Source organism: Pelophylax lessonae (genome assembly GCF_965119305.1).
Source record: "Pelophylax lessonae genome assembly, chromosome: 5".
Classification (NCBI taxonomy): domain Eukaryota; kingdom Metazoa; phylum Chordata; class Amphibia; order Anura; family Ranidae; genus Pelophylax; species Pelophylax lessonae.
Genome location: NC_138772.1, coordinates 55853620 through 55878634, shown reverse-complemented (window position 1 = coordinate 55878634; position 25015 = coordinate 55853620). Strand labels below are relative to the sequence as shown.

The 25015-nt window shown below is 47.1% G+C and overlaps 1 protein-coding gene across 1 annotated transcript in view; it reads left to right on the top strand.

Moving 5' to 3' along the window:
- The window catches only part of AKAP9 (A-kinase anchoring protein 9), a gene marked incomplete at its 5' end in the record, with an annotated part of 407878 nt that overhangs the window by 78697 nt on the left and 304166 nt on the right, over window positions 1–25015 (top strand). The window contains 2 exon segments of the mRNA XM_082257825.1: window positions 12629–12679; window positions 13136–13306. Of these exon segments, the coding sequence (XP_082113951.1) occupies window positions 12629–12679; window positions 13136–13306 (222 nt within the window).

Genomic DNA, 25015 nt, shown 5'->3' with positions numbered 1-25015 from the left:
AGACTGCCTTCCTAATCAGATCTCCAGCTATTAGCAGGCCTCCCGAATGGCCATGCGGTCCGCCAGGGCCGGTAACGCCAACCACGCCAAATCCCCATGCAGAGAGAGTGTTGTGTGCCCTGCAGCACACCGCTATTCAGTACAGGCCGCCGCCATTTTTTTTGCTGGATCGCACGAGCCGCCATTTTGGCGTAGCCTCGTGTCTCCAGCATGGGGGCGGCCATGTTTGAGGTGATCCAAACACCTCGTGGAGCTAGGGGAGGCGCCGGAAGGCGTGCAGAGGGGCGGAGCCGCCTCCTTTCTTCCTGGGCAGCCAGCCAAAAGACTTCCTGTTTGTGCAGACAGCGCTGTAACCTGTTGCAGTTAAACTCTGAGCATCAAGTGGTGAGCCTGGGGGTCTATCTCTCTCTCTCTCGATCGATAGGGATCCCTAGCAGGTAACACTAAGGGGCTTTTTGTGGCGCTGGGGGTCTGAAAAAAAAAAAAAAAAAGTTTTTTATTTTTGAATTATATTATCCAGGAAGTGACTGGAATTATCATGGACCCTGCCACACATATTCCCCCACCTGTTTCCCTCAAGGGGGCCACGGGACCCGCCGGTGCACAGAGTGTAGAGTCATTTACAGCAATTTTGGAGTCTATGGTGGCTCGGGTGGAGGCGGCCTGTCAGGGACGGGGGTCAAGGAAGTGACCCCCGCCTACCCCTATACTATCTGACACCTCTGACTCAGATTCAGAGATGGTCACTGCAGTTGCAGGTTCCTCTGCAAAGGCTGTTATCCCAGGTAAAGCCCCCTCAGACAGTGAGGAGGATGCTTCTTCTCCTGCTATAATTCAGGAAGAAGCATTGGTGGACGCACTAGTTGTGGCAGTGCAGGAAACCTTAAAACTTGAGGCTTTACCGGCAGAGGCAACTGAAACAGAGATTCCTTTTGGTACTAACAAGCCCATCAAAACGGTGAAGGTTTTTCCTGTACCCAAATGTTTCGGTAATCAGATTAAAGGAGAATGGGAGCATTCTAAACGTACCTTTACTATTTCCAAGCGTATTGCTAGACGCTATCCGTTTGAGGAATCCATCATTAAGAAATGGACGGTACCACCAGTGGTGGATCCACCTATTTCCAGGCTGAATAAAGCCACGGTTATCCCAGTGGAGGACACTTCGTCCTTTAAGGATCCGGTGGATCGAAAGATGGAAGCAGAGTCCCGCACCATCTTCTCTCTGATAGGGTCAGCATTTAGACCAGTAATTGTTATTGGTCTAGTTTCCCAGACACTTACGGAATGGGCGAAAATGGTACGCCAAGACCTTAGGGGAAAAGATATTCCCCAGGAGACATCTGATTTGATGGAACAGATTATACAAGGGCTACAGTTTATCTGTGACGCAGCCTTGGACACTACTCCCTTATTAGGGCATGCATCTATGTCAGCGGTGATCCTCAGACGTGTGCTGTGGTTAAAATGCTGGTCAGCTGACCTAGGTTCCAAAAAGACCTTGACAAATCTCCCTTTTCAGGGGAATCGTCTATTTGGGGCCAACCTAGATGAAATCATCAAGGATGCCACTGGGGGCAAGAGCACTTTTTTGCCACAGGCTGCTAAAGCTAAGGGACCTCGCAACAAGCGAGGACCTTTCTTTACCGCCCATAAAGGGCGCCCGGCTGGTACTAGCGGGAAAGGCAAGACTCCTCCAGGAGGGTTCAAGAAGGGCTGGTCGGACAAGCAGAGGACCAACCCAGCCAAACCTGAAGCAAAGGAGTACACAGCCTGAAGGTGCGCCCCCACCCGGTTTCAGGGTGGGGGGACGTTTTCACCGGTATTCAGGACATTAGATCGAGCTTCAACCACTACTACCGGTGCGATTCTTCCCTTCCAACATTTAAGTACTACAGGAAGCGGTAGTTACCGTTCCCTGAATAGATTTTTTCCTTTTACCTTTTCCTAAGATTAGTCCCTATACCTCACAGGAATCGGATCTGGTTGACCAGATAGGCCAAGTAGCCTCTAGTCGGGTGACTTCGGTCCCTGAGGTTCAACCAGAAAAGATCACCCTTCCTGATAACAATCAGGTATCTGATAAATGTGTGGGAACAGAAAACGACCAGACTTTCTCGGATGGTCGGGGCCAGATACCTCTAGGGACGCCTGGTTCAGATTCTATCAGCGCCAGTGGTCCTAGAAATTCTAGGCTGGCCTCCTCAAGCCGGCCTGGCCGACTTGGACATGCTAGTCGCAGACGTTCCGTGGGAACTTCGTCTCAGGGAGTGTCTGTGGTCTCAAGGACCAATTTACCATCATGCTTTACAGTCGCTGGGTTTAATGGCCTGGCCATTGAGACCCAAGTACTGAAGGACAGAGGTTTGTCTACTTCAGTCATTCCTACCCTTATTAAAGCAAGGAAAGCGACTTCCAGCAAGGTCTATTATCACACATGGAAGACTTATATTGCGTGGTGCGAATCTTTAGGATTTCCTCCACGTACCTATTCGGTGACTCGAATATTGGCCTTTTTTGCAACAAGGGGTTGAGCAGAAGCTAGCCTTGAGCACCATCAAGGGTCAAGTTTCAGCATTAGCAATCTTCTTTCAGAAACCTTTAGCTACCAAGTCCTTGGTGCGGAATTTCATCCAGGGGGTGCGGCACCTGGCTCCTCCAGTCCGCGCGCCCTTACCGCCCTGGGATCTTAATTTGGTTTTGTCGGTTCTACAGAAACCTCCCTTTGAAAACATCAGGGAGATTTCCTTGCTTACTTTATCCCAGAAGGTGGCCTTCTTGGTGGCTATTACTTCTGCTCGCAGGGTGTCAGAACTGGCTGCATTATCATGCCAGTCCCCATACCTAGTGATTCATAGGGATAAGGTAGTACTTCATCCTAAGCCATCTTTTCTTCCTAAGGTGGTTTCAGATTTTCATCTGAATGAAGATATTGTACTACCTTCCTTGTGTCCTCAGCCCAAGCATCATCGGGAACATGCGTTGCATTCCTTAGATGTGGTTCGGGCAATCAGGGTATACCTGAAAGCTACGGAATCATTCCGTAAGACGGATTCACTTTTTGTGATCACGGATGGCCCCAGAAAGGGTTTGCCTGCATCTGCCGCGACCATTGCCAAATGGATTAGACAAACGGTGGTACAGGCTTATTCTATTAAGGGTCAGAGTCCTCCGTTCCCTGTTAGGGCGCACTCCACTCGAGCGCTCAGTACTTCCTGGGCCTTTCGCCATCAGGCGTCAGTGGTCCAGGTATGTAAGGCGGCCACCTGGTCGTCGGTACATACCTTTACAAAATTCTACAAAATTGATGTGACGGCATCGGCGGATGCCTCATTTGGCCGCAAGGTTTTGCAGGCCGCAATTTGAGGAGACCGGTGGTCTACCTCGAGGGTTTTTTTCTGTTTGAAGATGAGCATTGTAAACTTCTAGTTGGCACCGGTTGGGCCTTCTAGATTGGGATTTGATTTCCATTTTCCCACCCCTCATTTGTGATACTGCTCTGGGACGTCCCGAAGGTGGTGTATCACCGAGGACTACGTCTGTCAATGAGCGCTAGAGAAAAATGGATTTTTGTAAAATCTTACCGTAAAATCCTTTTCTCTTAGCTCATTGACAGACGTAGTCCCCGCCCCTCTGTTTTTGAGTTGGGTTGGGTTAAAATCTCTAAAGACTGCTTTTTCACATAACTGATTTGCTGAGGCAGAGAGAGAGAGGATATACCCTCTGGGACTGCCCCTAGGGTGTGGCCAGAGCTTTTTAATTTCCTGTCTAGTCCTGCTCCTGTGGAGGCAACATAACCCGAAGGTGGTGTATCACCGAGGACTACGTCTGTCAATGAGCTAAGAGAAAAGGATTTTACGGTAAGATTTTACAAAAATCCATTTTTTTTCTTTTTTTTACCACTTCCTTTATATCGGCTTTTGAAATTTACAAATGCAGCAATTTAGAAATTGGATGAAAAGTTTAGCACTTGGAAGCAATTTTTGAAAGATAAAAACTGCAATTCATATAAAACTATATAGATGAGACCAAAATGAGGGACAAATGAGGAGGAAAGAGGGACAGAGGGACTTTCTTCCAAATCAGGGACACTCCCTCGCAATCAGGGACTGTAAGGAGCTATGGTAAAGGGATGAGGTGGCAACCCTAATAGGGAATATAGTGAAAAAACTATCAGCGCAAGACTAAGTGAAATTCAAATGAGTAAAATGTGCTAGAATAAATCAATATATAAATCCGGCTGCATACACAAATTGTGTCCACACCTCACAACAAAAACATAAAAATCAAAAAACGTGCTGCGCCAGAAGTGCACAAAAATAATTAGTGATTACATGAATCAACAAGTGTTATCAACAAAATATGGTGTCCATCATATGTGCTCTGATGAAACATAAATGTTCATATAAAGTGCTCCAAAGTAATGATTAGTATATCCAGGTGATGACAGGACAGCCTCAATCCCTTGTGAATCAAACAGGAACCACCAGTGTGTGAACTCCCTCCACCAGTAAGATTGGCCTCTCACCTTGATACCAGACCCAAACGGGCCAGCATGAGCATATCAGGGGATAAACAGACTATCACAGGTAACCTCTCCAGCCTTCACCTCCGGGGGTCGCCAGGACATAAAATAAAGATAAAGCAAAGATCTAGTGCTCTCTGAATGTAAATAATGAGCTTTTATTGAGCATAAAGGGGTAACTCACATTTGTTGGGCACTCAGCCATGCCTGCTATTATGGTCACCCCTACTGAAGAAGCCAAACGGAGCCCACGCTCCAGGCGTAACGCGTATAGGGAGGCGGAGCCTGCGTGCCTGACGCCGATCGCTCGGGTGCTACTCTCCAACACTGAATGCCATAATAGCAGGCACGGCTGAGTGCCCAACAAATCTGAGTTACCCCTTTATGCTCAATAAAAGCTCATTATTTACATTCAGAGAGCACTAGATCTTTGCTTTATCTTTATTTTATGTCCTGGCGACCCCCGGAGGTGAAGGCTGGAGAGGTTACCTGTGATAGTCTGTTTATCCCCTGATATGCTCATGCTGGCCCGTTTGGGTCTGGTATCAAGGTGAGAGGCCAATCTTACTGGTGGAGGGAGTTCACACACTGGTGGTTCCTGCTTGATTCACAAGGGATTGAGGCTGTCCTGTCATCACCTGGATATACTAATCATTACTTTGGAGCACTTTATATGAACATTTATGTTTCATCAGAGCACATATGATGGACACCATATTTTGTTGATAACACTTGTTGATTCATGTAATCACTAATTATTTTTGTGCACTTCTGGCGCAGCACGTTTTTTGATTTTTAACCCTAATAGGGAAGCCCATAGAATTTAATAAACTGCCCTAAAATGTGACGCATGGAAAGTTGGAAAAAAAGCATGCGCTCAAATGCACCGCATGGTGTAAACGATCCCTTAATGTTTCTTATAATCTGTTGGACTGCTCCAGTTTACTATTGCCATGCTGTGCAACTGTAATGATAAACACCCCCCTTTGATTCTTTTTACGTTAATTGCAGGGTGGAGTTTGTAGTTTTGTAGAGGTCAGCAGGTGATTCTTCTTTTCCTGGTTGAGGCCAAGGCTTGTCCAATCACATGTCCTGTACATTTCTTGTCTGCACTAAAAGATCTTTTTGTCAGAACATAGTCTTCCCTGGGGAGAAGCCGAATAGCAATCAAGAGCTCCGCTGCCAGCAAAGTAGAGATAATCAGAGTCAGTTTATCTCTGCAAGAATCAGCCAGCATGCAGAGTCAGGAGCGGGCCAACTAGGATTTCTCATGCTAACTGTTTCTTTTTACAAAAACAAACCTAAAAATTTGATGCAACCTGTGTGTTAAATTTTAGGTTACGTTCACATCTTGGGGTCCCGGATCACGGGCAGAATCATGGCAAAGCGCGGGACGCCTGTGCGATCCCCGTCGCTTCTAATGGCACCCCAATCGCTGCGTGATTTTTCTGCGATTGTCGTTCAACAAATCACGCAAACAGAATCACATGACGCCTGTCGTCCAAAAGAAGTACAATAACTTCTTTTGGGCGACAGGCGTCCTGCGATTCGTCAGCATGATCGGGGTGCCATTGGAAGTGACGAGGATCACACGGGCGTTCTGCCCGCGATCCAGGACACAAAGATGTGAACAGAGCCTTAATAATCTTTGCAGCTCCTCCCTTCACTTCTCTCATTGTATTCTCAGTGTCAGAGAGGGAAGGAGATCGCTGGAGGAGCCTCCACAATGCTTCCAAGGATGAATGCAGATAATTGATGAACAACACCTTTACTTTTAGGGATGGACCGAACACCCCCCTGTTTGGTTCGCAGCAGAACTCCCAACCAGGGGAAATGTTCTATCCCGAACAGCGAACCCCAAGTCTATGAGAGCCGAACAGGAAAAATCAAAGTGCCCATTCTGAAGACTTATATGCAAGTAATGGGCCATAAAAGGGGTATGGTGGTCCAGGTACTGCCATTGGATCATGTATCAATAAAAAAATTAAAACAATCGTTTTTAGGAGCAGTAATTCTAAGTATTATTATATTATAAAAAGTGCAACAATAAAAATGAAAAATTAATTTAAATATAGTGCCTGGGGGGGTCCCCTTAATGTGCCTGGAAAGTGGCGCATCCGTAGCACGTATAAAACATGCTGCAGTAAAAATTACATTTCTAAAAAATCTCATTTAAAATGTCGCAGTTACAATTGCCGACACCCAGCTATAGAAAAAACAAAAAAAACAGTGTGGCCCCGTACCCTCCCCCGCCGACTTCCGGTCTGGTAGGGATTCAGAGGGAAACTCAACACCAAAATAAAAAAAAAACAACAACCTGGGTCTCCCCCCCCCCCCCCCCCCAAGATCCACACCTGACCCTTATCTGGGCATGTAGCCTGGCAGGTCAGGAAAAGGGGGGGGGGCAAGAGAACGCACCCCCCCCCCTTGAACCATACCAGGCCACATGCCCTCGGCTTGGGGGGTGGGTGCCTTGGGGACCCCCCACCTTGTCCCCATGTAGATGGGGAAAAGGCCTCTTCCCGACAGCCCTGGGCTGTGGTTATCAGGGTCTGTGGGCAGGGGGCTTATCAGAATCTGAAAGCCCTCTTTAACAAGGGGGTCCCCCAGATCCCAGGCCCCCTCCTATGTTATTGGATATCTGGTACATTGTAACGTAAACAAATCCTTTAATAAAAAAAAATTTAAAATAGCATCCCTCGATGTAAATCCATCGTCAATCATGCCTCCCCGCTGGATCCGAAAAAAAAAAAGTAAAAAATGATCTGGCCCCCTGTGGGGGGTCTCACGCCGTTTGCCCGCTCTGCGCTGTGACATTTCTTATATAGGCAAGGGGCAGGGCCACCTGGCTACATCTCCCTGTGACCCTGTGGCATCCCCCCCTTCTAACGTTACTCTTGCTCAACCCCCCTCACCAAACCCCCCCCCCCTTCCTAACCTGCCAGCCTGCATGCCTGGATAAGGGTCTGATATGGATTTTGGGGGTAACCCAATGCCGTATTGGGGGGGGGGGGCATGCAGTTTTTTTTTTTTTTTACATTCTTTTTTCTGAACTTTTTTTTTATTCAGCTGTCATCGGGGAAAACCATTGACAGCTGATGACTCATCAGTTGTTAGTGACGCAACTGCCGGCTTCCTGGCCCCGCTCCTTAACAACCAGCTTATACTACGCCCTGATTGGGCAAAGCTTTATGTGCATTGCAGGGTGTTCATTTGGGGGGGGAACACCCTGCAAATTCGGGTGTTTTGTGAACGGCATGCTCGGGCCTAACCATTGACCCATTCCTATTTATTTTCTTGTCCTCTTGATCACATATGTCTAAGTTTGTTTGCTAAGTAATTGAATAACAAGTTGCTCATCTTTTAATTAGGCTGAGAAAAGTACAAGGTGCATAACTAAATACACCTGAAACCCATATCCATGAGAACTGCTTAAAGGATAAGTTCACCTTTTGGAACATGTTAGGGTGGAACATGTAACATGTTCCAGCAGCTGCAGCCATTCCCCCCCCCCATCTTTGAAACTAATGTGGCCATGTGAGGCTCTGCCCGCCAGGCGACGTCATTCGTTTACAGTCCTATGTAAATGGGGAACTACAAATCCCGACAGGCTTTGTTGGCTTGTACTTCTCAATGAACTACCACAACTCTGTTGAGCACTGTGTTGTTAATTGATTCTTCCTGCCAGTAAGTATCTGTTTTCCCCTGTGAGGTACGAGCAAACAGATACACTGACAGGTCTGCAGGAGTCCTGCATGGCACCCGTATTCTGCTGATCGCTGATGCAATGCTATACAGGCTCCCAAAACAAAAAATAGTAAATGCACAATTTTTTACCTGCAACAAAAATGTGCATTTATTATTTTTTGTTAATAGGTGAACTTATCCTTTAAGGCCTCAAACCCACTGGGCATTTAGTCCCAGTGTATGAGTCTTGGGCGTATAGGTGCAGGTGAAAGGTACAGGTGCACCAACCAGCCTTGCTGCTGGCAGCTTGTAAGAGTCTGTTAGAGGTGGAGCCCCCGTTCACACCATTCTAATTGCCGCGACTCATTTCGCAGCGGCTTTAAAAAAGGTTCCTGTACTACTTTTTGCTGGTTTCATTGTGACTTGCATAGACTTCTGTTAAACAAAATCGCAAGCCGTAATGAAATCAGAGGTGCAAATTGCACTGATCTGCGGCTTTGAAATTGCACTGAAGTAGCGGGATTTCAAAGTCGCACCAGTATGAGCTAGGGCTTAAAGCTGCTGTGGGAGAAAGGCGCACCAAGCAGTACTTTTGTTTACGGTGCTATGCACCTTGGAGTGAATGCCTGCAATGCAAGCAGCCTGCACAGAGCAAATTTTGTGTATAGTCCGCCTTAGGGTCCTTTCACACGGCCGCTCCGTGTGTCCGCAAATCATCCAATCCGTTTGCGGATGATTTGCGGACATAATGTAAGTGAATGGCACTGCGGGTGTCAGCGGAATACCATCCGCTGACACCCGATTTTCCTCCTGTCAGTTCTGTTCCGTTTTTACGAATGGAACAGAACCCCATTTTTCCTTCCGTGTAAAAAACGGAAAGGAAGGAAAATCGGATGTCAGCGGTGTCATCCGCTGACATCCGCAGTGCCATATACTTACATTAGGTCCGCATATCATCCGCAAACGGATGGGATGATATGCGGGCACACGGAGCGGATGACAGAAATGTCATCCGCTCCGTGGAAAAAAAAAAAAAAGTCCCGCAGCGGACTTTTCACACGGAGCGGCTGTGTGAAAGGAGCCTTAGGGTGCCATTCTGACCACTACTGTAAAGCTGGGTATACACTAGTAGGTTTTTTTACCTAAAGTTTGTTTGAATATCTATACAAATGTTCTTAAATACATTTATACAAAAATAATTCTAGCCCTAGACCTTCTCTGTAACCCTAACCTGGTAACCTGTACATTTTTTTATTAAAGCGTTGCCTAAGGCAGTGTTTTTCAACCTTTTGTCAGTCGAGGCACCCTTTAAAATTATGGACAGTCTTGAGGAACCCCATTTTAAAATGTAAAAAACTATTCTTATAGTTTTACATAATGCAGCAACATCCACACAAGTAGGGCACCTAACGTTAGAGGCGACTTTTCTTTCTTCCAAAGCAAATACACTTTTGCACACTAGTACTGACTAGTATTCCAATGTTTCTCTTCTCCCTCAATTTCTCTTCATCAGTAAGTTAATGTGACCCAGTGCTGAGGGAGAGAGGCAGAGAAGAGTCAAACAAGGATGCTGTGGAGGCGACTGATATCCTCCTTATGAACTGATGACCTAATTGGTTGTTAGGATGCCAGTGTATAGAAAATCGTAATGGTGCCCAAGAAAACCTGTGGCTTTGTGTAACTAAAAGGCAGGCTTCATACACCAGCTGGCTTATATATATGTCATTTTTGATAAATTATTAGGCATTTTGTCAAGGTACCCCTGAAAAAGCCTCAAGGCACACCAGGGTGCCTGGGCACCCTGATTGAAAAAGGCTGGCCTAAGGAGATTTTTAAGTATCGTAGTTTGTCACCATTCCAAGAGCGTTAGCATTTTCAAAACGTGACATGTTGGGTATATTTTTACTGTGCGTAACAGCATCTTTCATATTTTAGAAAAAAATTGGGTTCTGTATTGTGTTTTGGTTTTTTAAATTCATTAAAATGTATTTAAAAATATCCAAGTCACATAAATACCAAAAATAAAATGCCAAGTCACATAAAAAATTCAACAATCTCCATTTTATTCCCTAGGGTCTCTGTTGAAAAAAAAAATATATATATGATGTTTGGGGGGTTAGAAGTAATTTTCTATCAAAAAATGCTGATTTAAACTGGTAAACAAAAAGTATCAGAAAAGGCCTGGTCTTCAAGTGGTTAGAATGGCCTTTTTTAACCAGGGTGCCCAGGCACCCTGGTGTGCCTTGAGGCTTCTTCAGTTGCGCCTTGGCAAAATGTCTAAAAATTTACAAAAAATTGCATACAAGGCAGCAGATGGATGAAGCCTGCCCTTTATGTCACAAAGCCACAGGTTTTTACTATGCACCATTAGGGCTCCTAAGGCTCCTAATGTCCACTCTCATCCGATCCGATCCAATCCCCTGGACGCATGGAAAATAAGGTTTCCATCCATCCGGATTTCACGGACCGGATCGGATGCGGATGTCAGTGGACATGTTACCGCTGACATCCGCTGTCCCATAGTAATGCATGGAGGATCCGATCAGGTCCGCCTAAATAACTGACAGTCGGATCGGATCGTTCGTGTGAAAGGGGCCTTACAACTAGACATCCTAACAATCAATGGCGTCATCAGTTGATAAGGAGGCGGTCTGTTGCCTCCACAGCATCCTTGTTTGACCCTTTTCTGCTCCTCTCCCTCAGCACTGGAGTCACATTAGCTGACTATAGGAGATAAATTGAGAGAGGAGAGAAACATTGGAATACTAGTCGGCACCAGTGTGCAAAAGTGTATTTGCTTTGGAAGAATTAATCCCCTCTAACATTGGGTGTCCTATGTGTGGATGTTGCTGCATTGAGTAAAGCTATTAGAATACTTTCTCTATCGTTCATTGATGGACGCAGTCCTCTGATGCATATCAGTAGGGTAATACCGCCCCCTACAGGAGTAGGACACTAGGCACAAATAATTTCTGGCTACGCCTATGGGCAGTCCCTGGGGGTATACCCTCTTAATCTGCCTTGTCAGGAGTGAGGACCTAGTTTCTTGCTGGATCTTTGGCCCTGGCATAGAAGTAATTTTTTTATGTAGATTTATTTTTAGCTACCGTATATACTCGAGTATAAGCCGAGTTTTTCAGCACATTTTCTTGTGCTGAAAACTGAAAACGTCCCCCTCGGCTTATACTCGAGTCAACAAAAAAAAAAAAAAAAAAGTTCCCAGCCACTCCGACGTGTTTAAGATTTAAAAATGGCGCCGCCCGGCGTATACATGTCACCGTCGCCGCTCGAGACAGGCCGGGAATAGCCGAACGTATACCAGCTTTCCCGGCGGCGCGTGCGCAATGACGTGTCGGCGCCGGGCGGCGCCATTTTTAAAATGAAGGCGCCTCTGGAACAGGTAAGTGAAACACAGCCGCACTAGTATTCCCGTAACCCCCCATTTACTTGTACCATGCTTGCCACCCTGAATTCTCCTGTACATGCCAGTCACCCTGCATTCTCCTGTACCATGCCAGTCACCCTGCATTCTCCTATACCATGCCAGTCACCCTGCATTCTCCTGTACCATGCCAGTCACCCTGCATTCTCCTGTACCATGCCAGCCACCCTGCATTCTCCTGTACCATGCCAGCCACCCTGCATTCTCCTGTACCATGCCAGCCACCCTGCATTCGCCTGTACCATGCCAGCCACCCTGCATTCGCCTGTACCATGCCCGCCACCCTGCATTCGCCTGTACCATGCCCGCCACCCTGCGTTCGCCTGTACCATGCCCGCCACCCTGCGTTCTCCTGTACCATGCCCGCCACCCTGCGTTCTCCTGTACCATGCCCGCCACCCTGCGTTCTCCTGTACCATGCCCGCCACCCTGCATTCTCCTGTACCATGCCCGCAACCCTGCATTCTCACCCTAGGCTTATACTCGAGTCAATCATTTTTCCCATCTTTTTGTGGTAAAAGTAGGGGCCTCGGCTTATACTCGGGTCGGCTTATACTCGAGTATATACGGTAGTCCTTTTTTTTCCCGGAACATTTTCCTGTGAGATCTTCAAGCAATTATGCCGGGCTGGGCGACAGGCTGGATCCCTATATTTAGTGGTCACCCCAGTCTGGCCATCGAGCGCTTTCAGGCCTTAGCCCCGCGCTGGGTCGGCCGCGACTGGACGGCAACTGGCCCAGCGAGTTAAACGTCTCGCCAGGACGCACACGACAGGGTCAATCATTTTTTACATTTTAGAATGGGGTGCCTTTAGACTGTCCTTAATTTTAAAGGGTGCCTTAACTGAAAAAAGTTTGAGAAACACTGGGTTAGAATGCCTACCGGTAAGTGATATAATGTAGAATATCTTTGGCTGGATTTGTCTTTTCTGTTATGTTTATACATCATCCTTCTGGCTATTGTTTTTATCACAGGTGGTTGAGGATTTTCCGCTGACAGCAAACAGCACAGCCCACACCCCATGGGTACAGTATATAGAGTATATAGTCACACGTGTTCCCTTGTATCACTAACCGGGTATAGCTAACACTCTGTAGAGCTCCAGTATCACAGTGGTGTAAGGGTTGATAAGACCGGCTCTGTTTGGCTGCTTACTTTTACGTTTAACACACGCTACATGCACGCTCTCTCGCTTTCCTATAACTCTATGGTCGGTATCTGTTGCATAACGAGAGAAAATGATGCCGTTTTGCTTTGTCAGTTTTTTTTCACACGTAGAGCATTTGGTGGAAATGTGTCAGTGCTCTTGAGGCGCAAATTATCTCCACAACAAAGGTGGTTGCCATGGCAGTAAGCTCGCTCAGTGCTGCTGGCTATTTTAATGTGGGTAACTTTGCTTGCAGCGCTGGCATAGCAGCAGCTGCTGTGAGTTTTGCAGACTTGCAAGTGCCACTTTCACTAACCAAATTGGATCGATTCAGGAGGAAGAGTTCGAGGTGCGGGAAACGTTCGGCGACCGAGGCACCCAGAGCGCCCTTTCGCGGCTTGAGGTGATGGAGGATGAACTGGTCGGGAAGCAGCAAGAAATCGAGGAGTTGAACAGAGAATTAGAAGAGATGAGGGCAGCTTATGGAACGGAGGGATTGCAACAGGTATGCAGGATTAAAGCTGAACTCTGTATTTTTATAAATGCATGCAGTGTAAATACCTGAATATGAGTTTGCATCTGCCTTTTACAGGCTCGGTACAGCAGGGCTGATGTGTGAGAGGAAGAGGCAGCACAAGATGCCAATCAGTCCCTGCTGGACCGGCCAAATTTTGATCCACGGATGCCTTGCTTAGATTAACTCCACTTTTTTGGAGAAAAAAAAAAACATTCTCCTTTTGGTGATCTTTGTACATTGCAAGGATTTTAACAAATCTTGCAGCTTGCAGTAGATTCCTACGTTAGGTTATTCTGAAGAATTATCCCTATGTCTGTGTTCATGTTCAAAGTGAATCTAATATGAATGATTTTATAATTGTCAATCAGCTGCTGCACTTACAGGGTTCTAATCAGGAAAATGACAGGGCTTGCATCCCTTTTAGATGTAATTTCTATTTTGAAAAAAGTTTCCCCTAACATGATATTTTTGTTGCAGGGGATGCCCAAAACCTGACTTTTATCTTGGTGCAGATTTCTGGCAAAATCGGCAAGCCAATCACATAAGCAGGAAATTACATTTTTAGGGGGGGTATTCTGTACAACAGGGGTCTTTAACCCCCGGGCCATGGACTGGTTGGGCTGGGCTACACAGCTGGGGGTGGGTGGCAGGCAAGATAGCTATCATAACATGCACTGCCACCCTCCCACCACTAGAGGGCACCCGCTCCCCTTCTCCTAGCACCACTACTCCCTTCTCTCTCTGTGGTCACCTGACCTATGTAGAGGAAAGGGGAGAGGAAGAAGAGGAGGGAGGAGAGCCACTCAGAGGTGACAGCCTGCACACGTCCACACTTTCTGATTGGTTGCACCAACACGGTGACGGGCTGCACACACCCCTTCCCCCTGGAAGTGACAGGCTGCACACACACCTTCCCCCTGGAAGTGATAGGCTGCACACATCACCCCTTCCCCCTGGAAGTGACAGACTGCGCACACCACCCCTTCCCCACGGAGGTGGCAGACTGCGCACACCACCCCTTCCCCCTGGAGATGACAGGCTGCACACACCCCTTCCCCCTGGAGGTGACAGGCTGCACACACCCCTTCCCCCTGGAAGTGACAGGCTGCACACATCACCCCTTCCCCCTGGAAGTGACAGGCTGCACACTTCACCCCTTCCCCCTGGAGGTGACAGGCTGCACACACCACCCCTTCCCCCTGGAGGTGACAGGCTGCACACACCACCCCTTCCCCCTGGAGGTGACAGGCTGCACACACCACCCCTTCCCCCTGGAGGTGACAGGCTGCACACACCACCCCTTCCCCCTGGAGGTGACAGGCTGCACACACCACCCCTTCCCCCTGGAGGTGACAGGCTGCACACACCACCCCTTCCCCCTGGAGGTGACAGGCTGCGCACACCCCTTCCCCCTGGAGGTGACAGGCTGCACACACCACCCCTTCCCCCTGGAGGTGACAGGCTGCACACACCACCCCTTCCCCCTGGAGGTGACAGGCTGCATACACACCACCCCTTCCCCCTGGAGGTGACAGGCTGCACACACCACCCCTTCCCCCTGGAGGTGACAGGCTGCACACACCACTCCTTCCCCCTGGAGGTGACAGGCTGCACACACCACCCCTTCCCCCTGGAGGTGACAGGCTGCACACACCACCCCTTCCCCCTGGAGGTGACAGGCTGCACACACCACACCTTCCCCCTGGAGGTGACAGGCTGCCTACACACCTTCCCCCTGGAGGTGACAGGCTGCACCCACCCCTTCCCCCTGGAGGTGACAGGCTGCGCACACCCCTTCCCCCTGGAGGTGACAGGCTACACACACCATCCCTTCCCCCTGGAGGTGACAGGCTGCACACACCACCCCTTCCCCCTGGAGGTGACAGGCTGCACACACCCCTTCCCCCTGGAGGTGACAGGCTGCACACACCACACCTTCCTCCTGGAGGTGACAGGCTGCACACACCACCCCTTCCCCCTGGAGGTGACAGGCTGCACACACCCCTTCCCCCTGGAGGTGACAGGCTGCGCACACCCCTTCCCCCTGGAGGTGACAGGCTGCACACACCACCCCTTCCCCCTGGAGGTGACAGGCTGCACACACCCCTTCCCCCTGGAGGTGACAGGCTGCACACACCACCCCTTCCCCCTGGAGGTGACAGGCTGCACACACCACCCCTTCCCCCTGGAGGTGACAGGCTGCACACACCACCCCTTCCCCCTGGAGGTGACAGGCTGCACACACCACCCCTTCCCCCTGGAGGTGACAGGCTGCACACACCACCCCTTCCCCCGGGAGGTGACAGGCTGCACACACCACCCCTTCCCCCGGGAGGTGACAGGCTGCACACACCACCCCTTCCCCCGGGAGGTGACAGGCTGCACACACCACCCCTTCCCCCTGGAGGTGACAGGCTGCACACACCCCTTCCCCCTGGAGGTGACAGGCTGCACACACCCCTTCCCCCTGGAGGTGACAGGCTGCACACACCACACCTTCCTCCTGGAGGTGACAGGCTGCACACACCACCCCTTCCCCCTGGAGGTGACAAGCTGCACACACCCCTTCCCCCTGGAGGTGACAGGCTGCACACACCACCCCTTCGCCCTGGAGGTGACAGGCTGCACACACCCCTTCGCCCTGGAGGTGACAGGCTGCACACACCCCTTCCCCCTGGAGGTGACAGGCTGCGCACACCCCTTCCCCCTGGACGTGACAGGCTGCACACACCACCCCTTCCCCCGGGAGGTGGCAGGCTGCACACACCCCTTCCCCCTGAAGGTGACAGGCTGCACACACCACCCCTTCCCCCTGGAGGTGACAGGCTGCACACACCACCCCTTCCCCCGGGAGGTGGCAGGCTGCACACACCCCTTCCCCCTGAAGGTGACAGGCTGCACACACCACCCCTTCCCCCTGGAGGTGACAGGCTGAACACACCACCCCTTCTCCATGGAGGTAAAAGGCTGTACAGAAGGCCCCCATCCCCACTGGTCCATTAAGGGTTTTTCTTAGCTGGGGCTGGTGCCAGGGAGGTTTGGTAACGCTGCTGTACGCCATCCGTTTACAGAACTCCTTCAGGTAGCCATATTGCACTGCATTTTACAGAAAATTACAAAATGACAGTGCTGCAGATTGAAAAGGAAAGGTAATTTTTATTAACATTCATAGATGTTTTAGTTTTACTTACTGTTCCCCCCCCCCCCCCCCATAAAAGTGAAGTTACCTTTTAATGCATCCACCAAATCTAAAGAAATTGCAATGTAATACATTTTTTTTCTTGGAGTTAGATATCATTTAAAGCAGACCTTGTACTAAAAAGTTTTCCTTATTACACCAAGTTTACCTCCTTCATGTATAATTGTGGCACAAGCATAAAAAAAAAAAGGCTTCCATTCTAGAGGTAACATCACGATGCTTCCGGCTATATTCTGGGAACGCTGAGCATTCCAAATCTTCATAGAAAAGGCTACATCATAGTGCAGGTGTGTCTTCTCTTGAGGTTTGGAAGCCACATCGTTTCTAGGAACTTATCTCAGTGTACAAAGTAGCCAGTTTGTGAGGAGGACAGAATGAATCCTTTATTGCAGAAGAAACATACGTAGGTCTTCTCTGCAGTGAAAAACCTTCCTAATTTACCTAAAACCCAGCTCCAGAATGGGGGGAAAAAACCCTGGCAGAGGGGCCCTACCTTAGGGGCTAAATGTTCCGGGGGGGGGGGTTGAAGAGGCTGAAAAGGTATTTTCATACTCCTTGAAATTTCTACTTTTTTTTTTTTATGTTAAAACCAAAAACGTAAATGTATTTTATTGGGATTCTATGTGTTAGGCCAACACTAAGTGGCGCATAATTGTGAATTAAAAGGAAAATGATCAATTGTTTTTAACATTTTTTTTTCCAAATAGCTATTTGAAAAGTGTGGTGTGCATTTCTATTCACCCCCCCCCCCTTCCTGAGTTAATACTTTGTAGAACCACCTTTTACTGCAATCACAGCTGGAAGTCTTTTTTGGGGATGTCTCTGCCAGCTTTGCACATCCAGAGAGTGACATTTTTGCCCCTCTCTGCTTTGTAGAATGACTCAAGCTCTTTCAGATTGGATGGAGAGCGTCTGTGAGCAGCAATTTTCAAGTTTTGCCACAGCTTCTCAATTGAATTTAGGTCTGGACTTTGACTGGGCTGTTCTAACAGATGAATATGCTTTGATGTAAACCATTCCATTGTAGCTCTGGCTGTATGTTTAGGGTCGTTGTTCTGCTGGAAGGTGAACCTCCTCCCCAGTCTCAAGTCTTTTGCAGACACTAGCAGGTTTTCTTCTAAGATTGCCCTGCATTTGGCTCCATCCATCTTCCCATCAACTCTGACCAGCTTCCCTGTCCTTGCTGAAGAAAAGCATCTCCGCAACATGATGCTGCCACCACCATGTTTAACGGTGGGGATGGAATGTTCAGGGTGATGTGCAGGGTTAGTTTTCCACCACAAATAGCATTTTGCTTTTAGGCCAAAAAGTTCCATTTTGGTCTTATCTGACCAGAGCACCTTCTTCCACATGTTTGCTGTGTCTCCCACATGGCTTCTCCCAAACTGCAAATGGGACTTTCCTATGGCTTTCTTTCAACAATGGCTTTCTTCTTGTTACTCTTCCATAAAGGACAGATTTGTGGAGTGCATGACTAATAGTTGTCCTGTAGACAGATTCTCCCACCTGAGCTGTGGATCTCTGCAGCTCCTCCAGAGTTACCATGGGCCTCTTGGCTGCTTCTTTCATGAATGCTCTCTTTGCCCGGCCTGTCAGTTTAGGTGGACGGCCATGTCTTGGTAGGTTTGCAGTTGTGCCATACTCTTTCCATTTTCGGATGATGGATTGAACAGTGCTCCGTGAGATGTTCAAAGCTTGGGATATTTTTTATAACCTATCCCTGCTTTAAACTTTTCCACAACTTTATACCTGACCTGTCTGGAGTGTTCCTTGGCCTTCATTATGCTGTTTGTTCACTAAGGTTCTCTAACAAACCTCTGAGGGCTTCACAGAACAGCGGTATTTATACTAAGATTAAATTACACACAAGTGGACTCTATTTACTAATTAGGTGACTTCTGAAGGCAATTGGTTCCACTCGATTTTAGTTAGGGGTATCAGAGTAAAGGGGGCTGAATACAAATGCACGTCACACTTTTCAGATCTTTTAAATGTAAAAAAAAAAATTTGAAAACCATTTATCATTTTCCTTCCACTTCACAGTTATGTGCCACTTTGTGATGGTTTATAACATAAAATCCCAATAAAATACATTGACATTTTTGGCTGTAACGTGACAAAATGTGGAAAATTTCAAGGGGTATGAATACTTTTTGAAGGTGCTGTACCTACCTTATACCCTTCTCCAGCTGGCTCTACCACACTCCTCTTCTCTCCTCCATCCTGGGATGTGAGTGGTTCCTCTGTGTCACCAAGTGCAATGCAGGACTGTTAACCCCTACACTGTAGATAGAAGGTCAGCAAGCTGTCGTTTGCGACCTACCTGTTGACCAGCTGATGGGAAGATCATGAACACATTCCTGCTTTGCCGGTTTTTCTTTCTTTTGTGACTCCGGCACGTAGGTCAAAGAACCTCATATGAGTGTAGAGAGACAGAATCTGGAGAAATCCATAGCGTAATCCATTTTAATTGTTAAAAAAATATAAAAGCCAATTACGCACTTACAAAACTCTCCTGTGAGCATGTAATGACGTCTTTCTGGAATTCAAAAGTCACTGTTTGCATTCCAAAGAGTGGATGTGACCTAACTAGAAGTATCCACCTGCTTAATGCGTTTCGCTCCACCCAGGAAGCATCCTGGAGTTCTGAGGTTTGCTGGGTGGAGAGAAATGCATTTAGCAGGTGGGTACTTCTGATTGCTGAAACAGTCACACACACAATGCCTCCTGCGCTTAGGAAAATGGCCCCTCCAGATGGATATGCTTAGATCTTCATGACGTTTGAAAGTGGATAACCACGGTCTTGCTGCCCTCAAAGTATTGGGGAAGTCTACAACACTGCAACTATACAAAACACACAGAGGGCGCACCCACCTAGTGCATTATCCTGAGACAAATAATTTATTGTATAAAAACACGGTAAGTGATATACTCACAAAAGCAATAGTAAAAAGCACATCACAGATCTCAGCATGTTCCATCCAAATGCTTCAACATGTATAGATACAACAGACACTGAAGACTCCCGTTGGCTGACGCATTTTCGAGGAGTTCCTCTTCAGAGCCACATGAAAAAGACCATTCCCTTTTTTTTTTTTTTTTTTTTTACAGAGCAAAACTGTTTCCTGTCACTTTGCTCTGTATAAAAGAAGGGTGTAGGCAGTCTTTTTCGTGTGTCTCTGAAGAAGAGGAACTTTTTGAAACGCGTCAGCGCACGGGGGTCTTCAGTGTCTGTTGTATCTATACATGTTGATGCATTTGAATTTTTTCGGACATTTAAATTATTTTTTTTTTCCAAAGGTACTCCTTGTGGAGGGATCTGGGGGTCTAAAAGACCCCAAACCCTTCCTCGGCACTCAAAACTCTAAGTTTTAATTTGACGCAGAGTACCCGGAAGTGATGTCATGACATCACTTCGGGTTTTTTACATGGAGAACCGATCAGAGCCGAATGCGGCTTTGATCGGGTCTTCTCTTCGGCGGCGGTTGAGGTAGGATGCCGTGTCTCCCGGTGGGACGGGAGACCCGGGCAAGCCGCGGAAGGCAGTGCGGGGGAACGTCCCCTCCTGCTCCTTGTAATGACAGCCGAGCGGCTTATCAGCCGCATTGGTTGTCATTACAAGTCAGCCAACTGTCGGCTATGGACGCCGGTACCGGGGTGATGGCTCTAGCTGCAGGCATCCCTCCGGTACATGCACTTTCCCTAAATATCGGCAATATCGGTAACCTCAGGGGCCGATTCCAATATATCGGGGAAAGTGCAGATCGGCCCCCGATATATCGGTGTTTCTGATAATTGGTCGATCCCTAACTTGAATGGAACATGCTGAGATCTGTGATGCGCTTTTTACTATTGCTTTTTGTGTATATTACTTACCGTGTTTTGATATAATAGATGATTTGTCTCAGGATAATGCACTAGGTGGGTGCGCCCTTTGTGTGTTTTGTATAGTTGCAGTACTTCTGGTTATGTCACGTCCGCTCTTTGGAATGCAAACTGCGACTTTTGAATTCCAGAACGGCGTCATTACATGCTCACATGCAAGAGGAGAGTTTTAAAAGTGCGCAATTGGCTTTTATGTTTGTTTTTTTTTAACAATAAAAAATGGAATCACACTGGATATCTCCAGATTCTATCTCCCAACACTCATTTGAGGTTCTTTGACCTACCAGCCGGAGTCACAAAATAAAGAAAAAAACATTTTTTACCACTGGAGGATTATTTTTGAAACGCAGTAGTTTAACCCATTACTACGGTAGTCGGTGAGTAAGGGCACATAAGGAGGGGAGCACGGCGGCACTTGTTGGAACATACTGGCACTGGAAGAATAAGATAACCAGCACTTTAAAGGACTTCTTGTTCATGCACATTTTTTGCACTGATTGCATTTTAATTTTCTAAAAGTATTATGTATTGTGATTTAATATTATGTCTCTGCACAAATAATGAATAGAGATACATATTAAGCAATTTATGGTTAGACAGCTCTGGGTACACACATAGAAAGTCTTAGAAATTGATCACCAGCTTGTTTATATGAAAAGTTAACTCCTCCCCGGCATCCAGTACCATGCTGCCTCCCTGTGCTGTACGTGGTTGTAATGTAGCAGAGTGCTACCTAGGGCACTACAGTGGGGGGGGGGGGGGGGGGATGGGTTTGAAGGGGGACAGAGAGGACACTACAGTGTGACGGGGGGGGGGGGGGGGGGGTTCTGATACGAAAGGGCAGATAACACTACAATGGGGGAAGGGGTGATGTGAAGGGAGGCAGAGGACTATACTGTAATTTTCTAATCTTTTTTAATGGATTTCCTTTGTTTGCCAGGTTTCAACTTCTGAAAGGTTGCCTTTCCCTGCTGTAGATGATAGAAGCAGGTATGCAACCGTGGCCTGGTGCTTCTTAGGAAGGAGCTTAATTAACCAGTTCTGGACCGGAAGGATTTACCCCTTTAATGACCAGGCCATTTTTTGCAATTCGGCACTGCGTTACTTTAACGGACAATTGCGCGGTCGTGCGACGCTGTACCTAAATAAAATTGTTGTCCTTTGTTTCTCACAAATAGAGCTTTATTTTAGTGGTGTTTGATCACCTGTGCGATTTTTTTTATTTTTTGTGCTCTAAATAAAAAAAAGAAAGCGCGACAATTCTGAAAAAAAATATATATATTTTTTACTTTCTGCTATATAACATTCCCCCCCCCCCCCCCCCCCAAATGTAAAAATCACATTTTTTTATCATTTTGGGCCAATTTGTATTCTGCTACATATTTTTGGTAAAAAAAAAATTCCAATAAGCGTATTTTGATTGGTTTGCGCAAAAGTTATCGTGTCTACAAACTAGGGGAAAGATTTATGTCATTTGTATTCATCTATTTTTTTTCACTAATAATGGCGCCGATCTGCAATTTTTATTGGGACTGCGACATTGCGGCGGACAGATCGGACATCTAAATGACATTTTTGACACTTTTGGGGGGACCAGTGACATTACTACAGTAATCAGTGCTAAAAATATGCACTGTTACTGTAATTATGCCACTGGCAGGGAAGGGGTCAACCTAGGGGTCATCAAAGGGTTAAATGTGAGTCTAGGGTTTTCTAACTGTGGAGGGAGGGACTTGTGAAATGACCATAGAGACCTGTGATCCTATATAGAAGGATCACAGGTGCTCTGTGATCATTTCAGAGAGAAGAACGGTCAGCTGTGTTTATAACAGCTGACCATCCTTCTTTCTCAGCGGGGAGTGATCGCAGATGGCCGGCGGCAATTGGTGCATCTGCATCCCCGCACGCGCTCCCGTGGATTGCTGTACAGGTACGGCGTTTCGCGCAGTCGAGCCAGCCTGCTGCAGTATTAATGCGGCGGGAGGTCGGCAAGTGGTTAAAGAATAACTGGTTATTCTACGATGATAGTCATTGTTCAGGAAGTTCCTCCTCTAGAGAGTGCCAACGGTCTCCTAGTTGTGCTCCTGCGTTGTCACCCTGTCACATGCTGTGGGGAATAATAGTGGCTGTGCAGACATCTATTATGCAGGCAGGTTGCCATTAGCAGGAAGCCAGTCCAGAGCAATGAGATGCAGTTGACCCTGGAGCTGGTTCATGGTAAAATAGGCTGGAAGACATTAGCAGCATTGTGATGTAAAAAAGAAAAAAAAAAAAAAAACACTGTATTTTATGAAGAAAAAAAAATGCAAATTGTTCATATTGCACAAATGCTTCAGCAAACTAATTGTTATTCAGTTGGGGTTTAGATCGACTGTAAGAAAAATACTTTTCTCAATCTGCACTGAATTATTTCCCCATGACGGTGAAAGCATCTAAGATCCATTGTGCCCAGCCACCACCCCCACCCCCAATACCACTGTGCTTTATGCTGTATGACATCACATCTCACAGCAGTTCCCTCTTTAATCAAATATTGTACAAACTGTAAAGTGAACACTGTTCTGTAGAAGCAAACAATCTAATGTATTTATTTTTTTATTATTAATTTCCCCCTCCCACCTCAAGATGCACATCAGAAAAACAGTGTGCCGCCTCACTTCTCAAATGGCAGCCATCTTCATGGTGAGATAATGCAGTTCCCCAGCTACACCTATCCTCTGTGTGTAGATAGTCCAGTTCAGTGCCAGTAGTTCTGTTTTTGCCATTGTCCTTTTGTTTACCTAGAATTTTTTGTGTTATGCACTGACCCTATGGGGTTTCTAATTTCTGGGATTTCATGGAACCTACGCTATATTACACACACACATGAGCTTTATTGGCATCCCAGTCTTCGTGCCGGTTCACACTACTGCGGGTGCGCTGATCGCATGTAATTCGGAGCGCACTGCTCCTTCATTACATGCGCTCTCCTGTGCGGATGCGAATTCAGCCATACACTTTGTATGGCTGAAATTCGCACTGCACCCGCACAAAAGACGCACAGGACCCTTTTTTTCAGCGCATCAGGATAGGATCGCACAGTGGTTCACACTTGTGTGATCCGATCCTGTGCGAACTGTCAGATCGCACATCGATATGTGATCAAACTGGGGGTGTCGTTAACATTTAATTGACACCCCCTGCGTATCGCATATGGCATACTGAGTTGGCCCACCCTTTGCAGCTATAACAGCTTCAACTCTTCTGGGAAGTCTGTCTACAAGGTTTAGGAGTGTGTCTATGGGAATGTTTGACCATTCTTCCGGAAGCGCATTTGTGAGGTCAGGCACTGATGTTTTGGACGAGAACATCATCCGCTCTAAATTATCCCAAAGGTGTTCTATTGGGTGGAGGACAGGACTCTGTGCAGGTCAGTCAAGGACCTTGCTTTGTGCACTGGTCCAAATCATTTGGTGGAGGAGGGATTATGGTGTGGGGTTGTTTTTTCAGGGGTTGGGCTTGGCCCCTTAGTTCCAGTGAAGGGAACACCTAAGGCGTCAGCATATCAAGACATTTTGGACAATTTCATGCTCCCAAATTTGTGGGAGCAGTTTGGGGATGGCCCCTTCTCGTTCCCACATTACTTCACACCAGTGCACAAAGCAAGGTCTATAAAGACCTGGATGTAAAGATTCTGGCCTGCACAGAGTCCTGACCCCAACCCGATTAGAACACTTTTGGGATGAATTAAAGCAGAGACTGCGAGCCAGGCCTTCTTGTTCACATCAGTGCCTGACCTCAGAAATGCGCTTCTGGAAGAATGATCAAACATTCCCATAGACACATTCCTAAACCTTGTGGACAGCCTTCCCAGAAGAGTTGAAGCTGTTATTGCTGCAAAGGGGGCAACTCAATATTGAACCCTACAGACTAAGACTGGGATACCATTGAAATTCATGTGTGTGTAAGGGGCAAGTGTCCCAATACTTTTGGTAATATAGTATATCAATAGACAAAAATGGAACAATTGCAAGGATTGTCTTGAAATTATAATTTAAAAAAGGGGCACCAGTGGCACATTGGGGACCATAGGTGAAAGTTGGGCTTGGGTCTAGATCATAGGAGTCAGGGTGCCAAGGAGAGGTTTTTACAAAAGTAAGGGAGAGAAGAGAGTTGGGGTATCAACTGCTTGCAGAATTTATTGGCTGGGGTCCTAAGATTGTATGGAATGGGGGAATACAACTGTGTCCGGTCTTCTCCACAACTGTTAAAAAATATTTTTTACCAGTTTTTTTTTTACAGTAAAAAGTCCAAGTAGGGAAGCTCCAGACAATCTTTTCACAAAGGCATGTAGTTAACCTTCTCCAAAAAGAAAAGGGACCGTCCTAAGTGAATCCTATTTGTGCATGGTAGTCCTATAGAGATCACATGTCCACTTTAAAATGGAACTAAACCTTTTTTGTAATCTTTAGCCCAGGAAGTTGCCATCTTAGCCCTTGTTTGATCTTCAACTGACATGATGCTCAACATGGGATCAGTTATGACCCCGTTTGATGGTTTGACAGTTTGGTTGAGAGTACAAGCAAATGGGGGAGCTACTGTACATTGCCCGCATGTGGCTGGAATCTAACTGT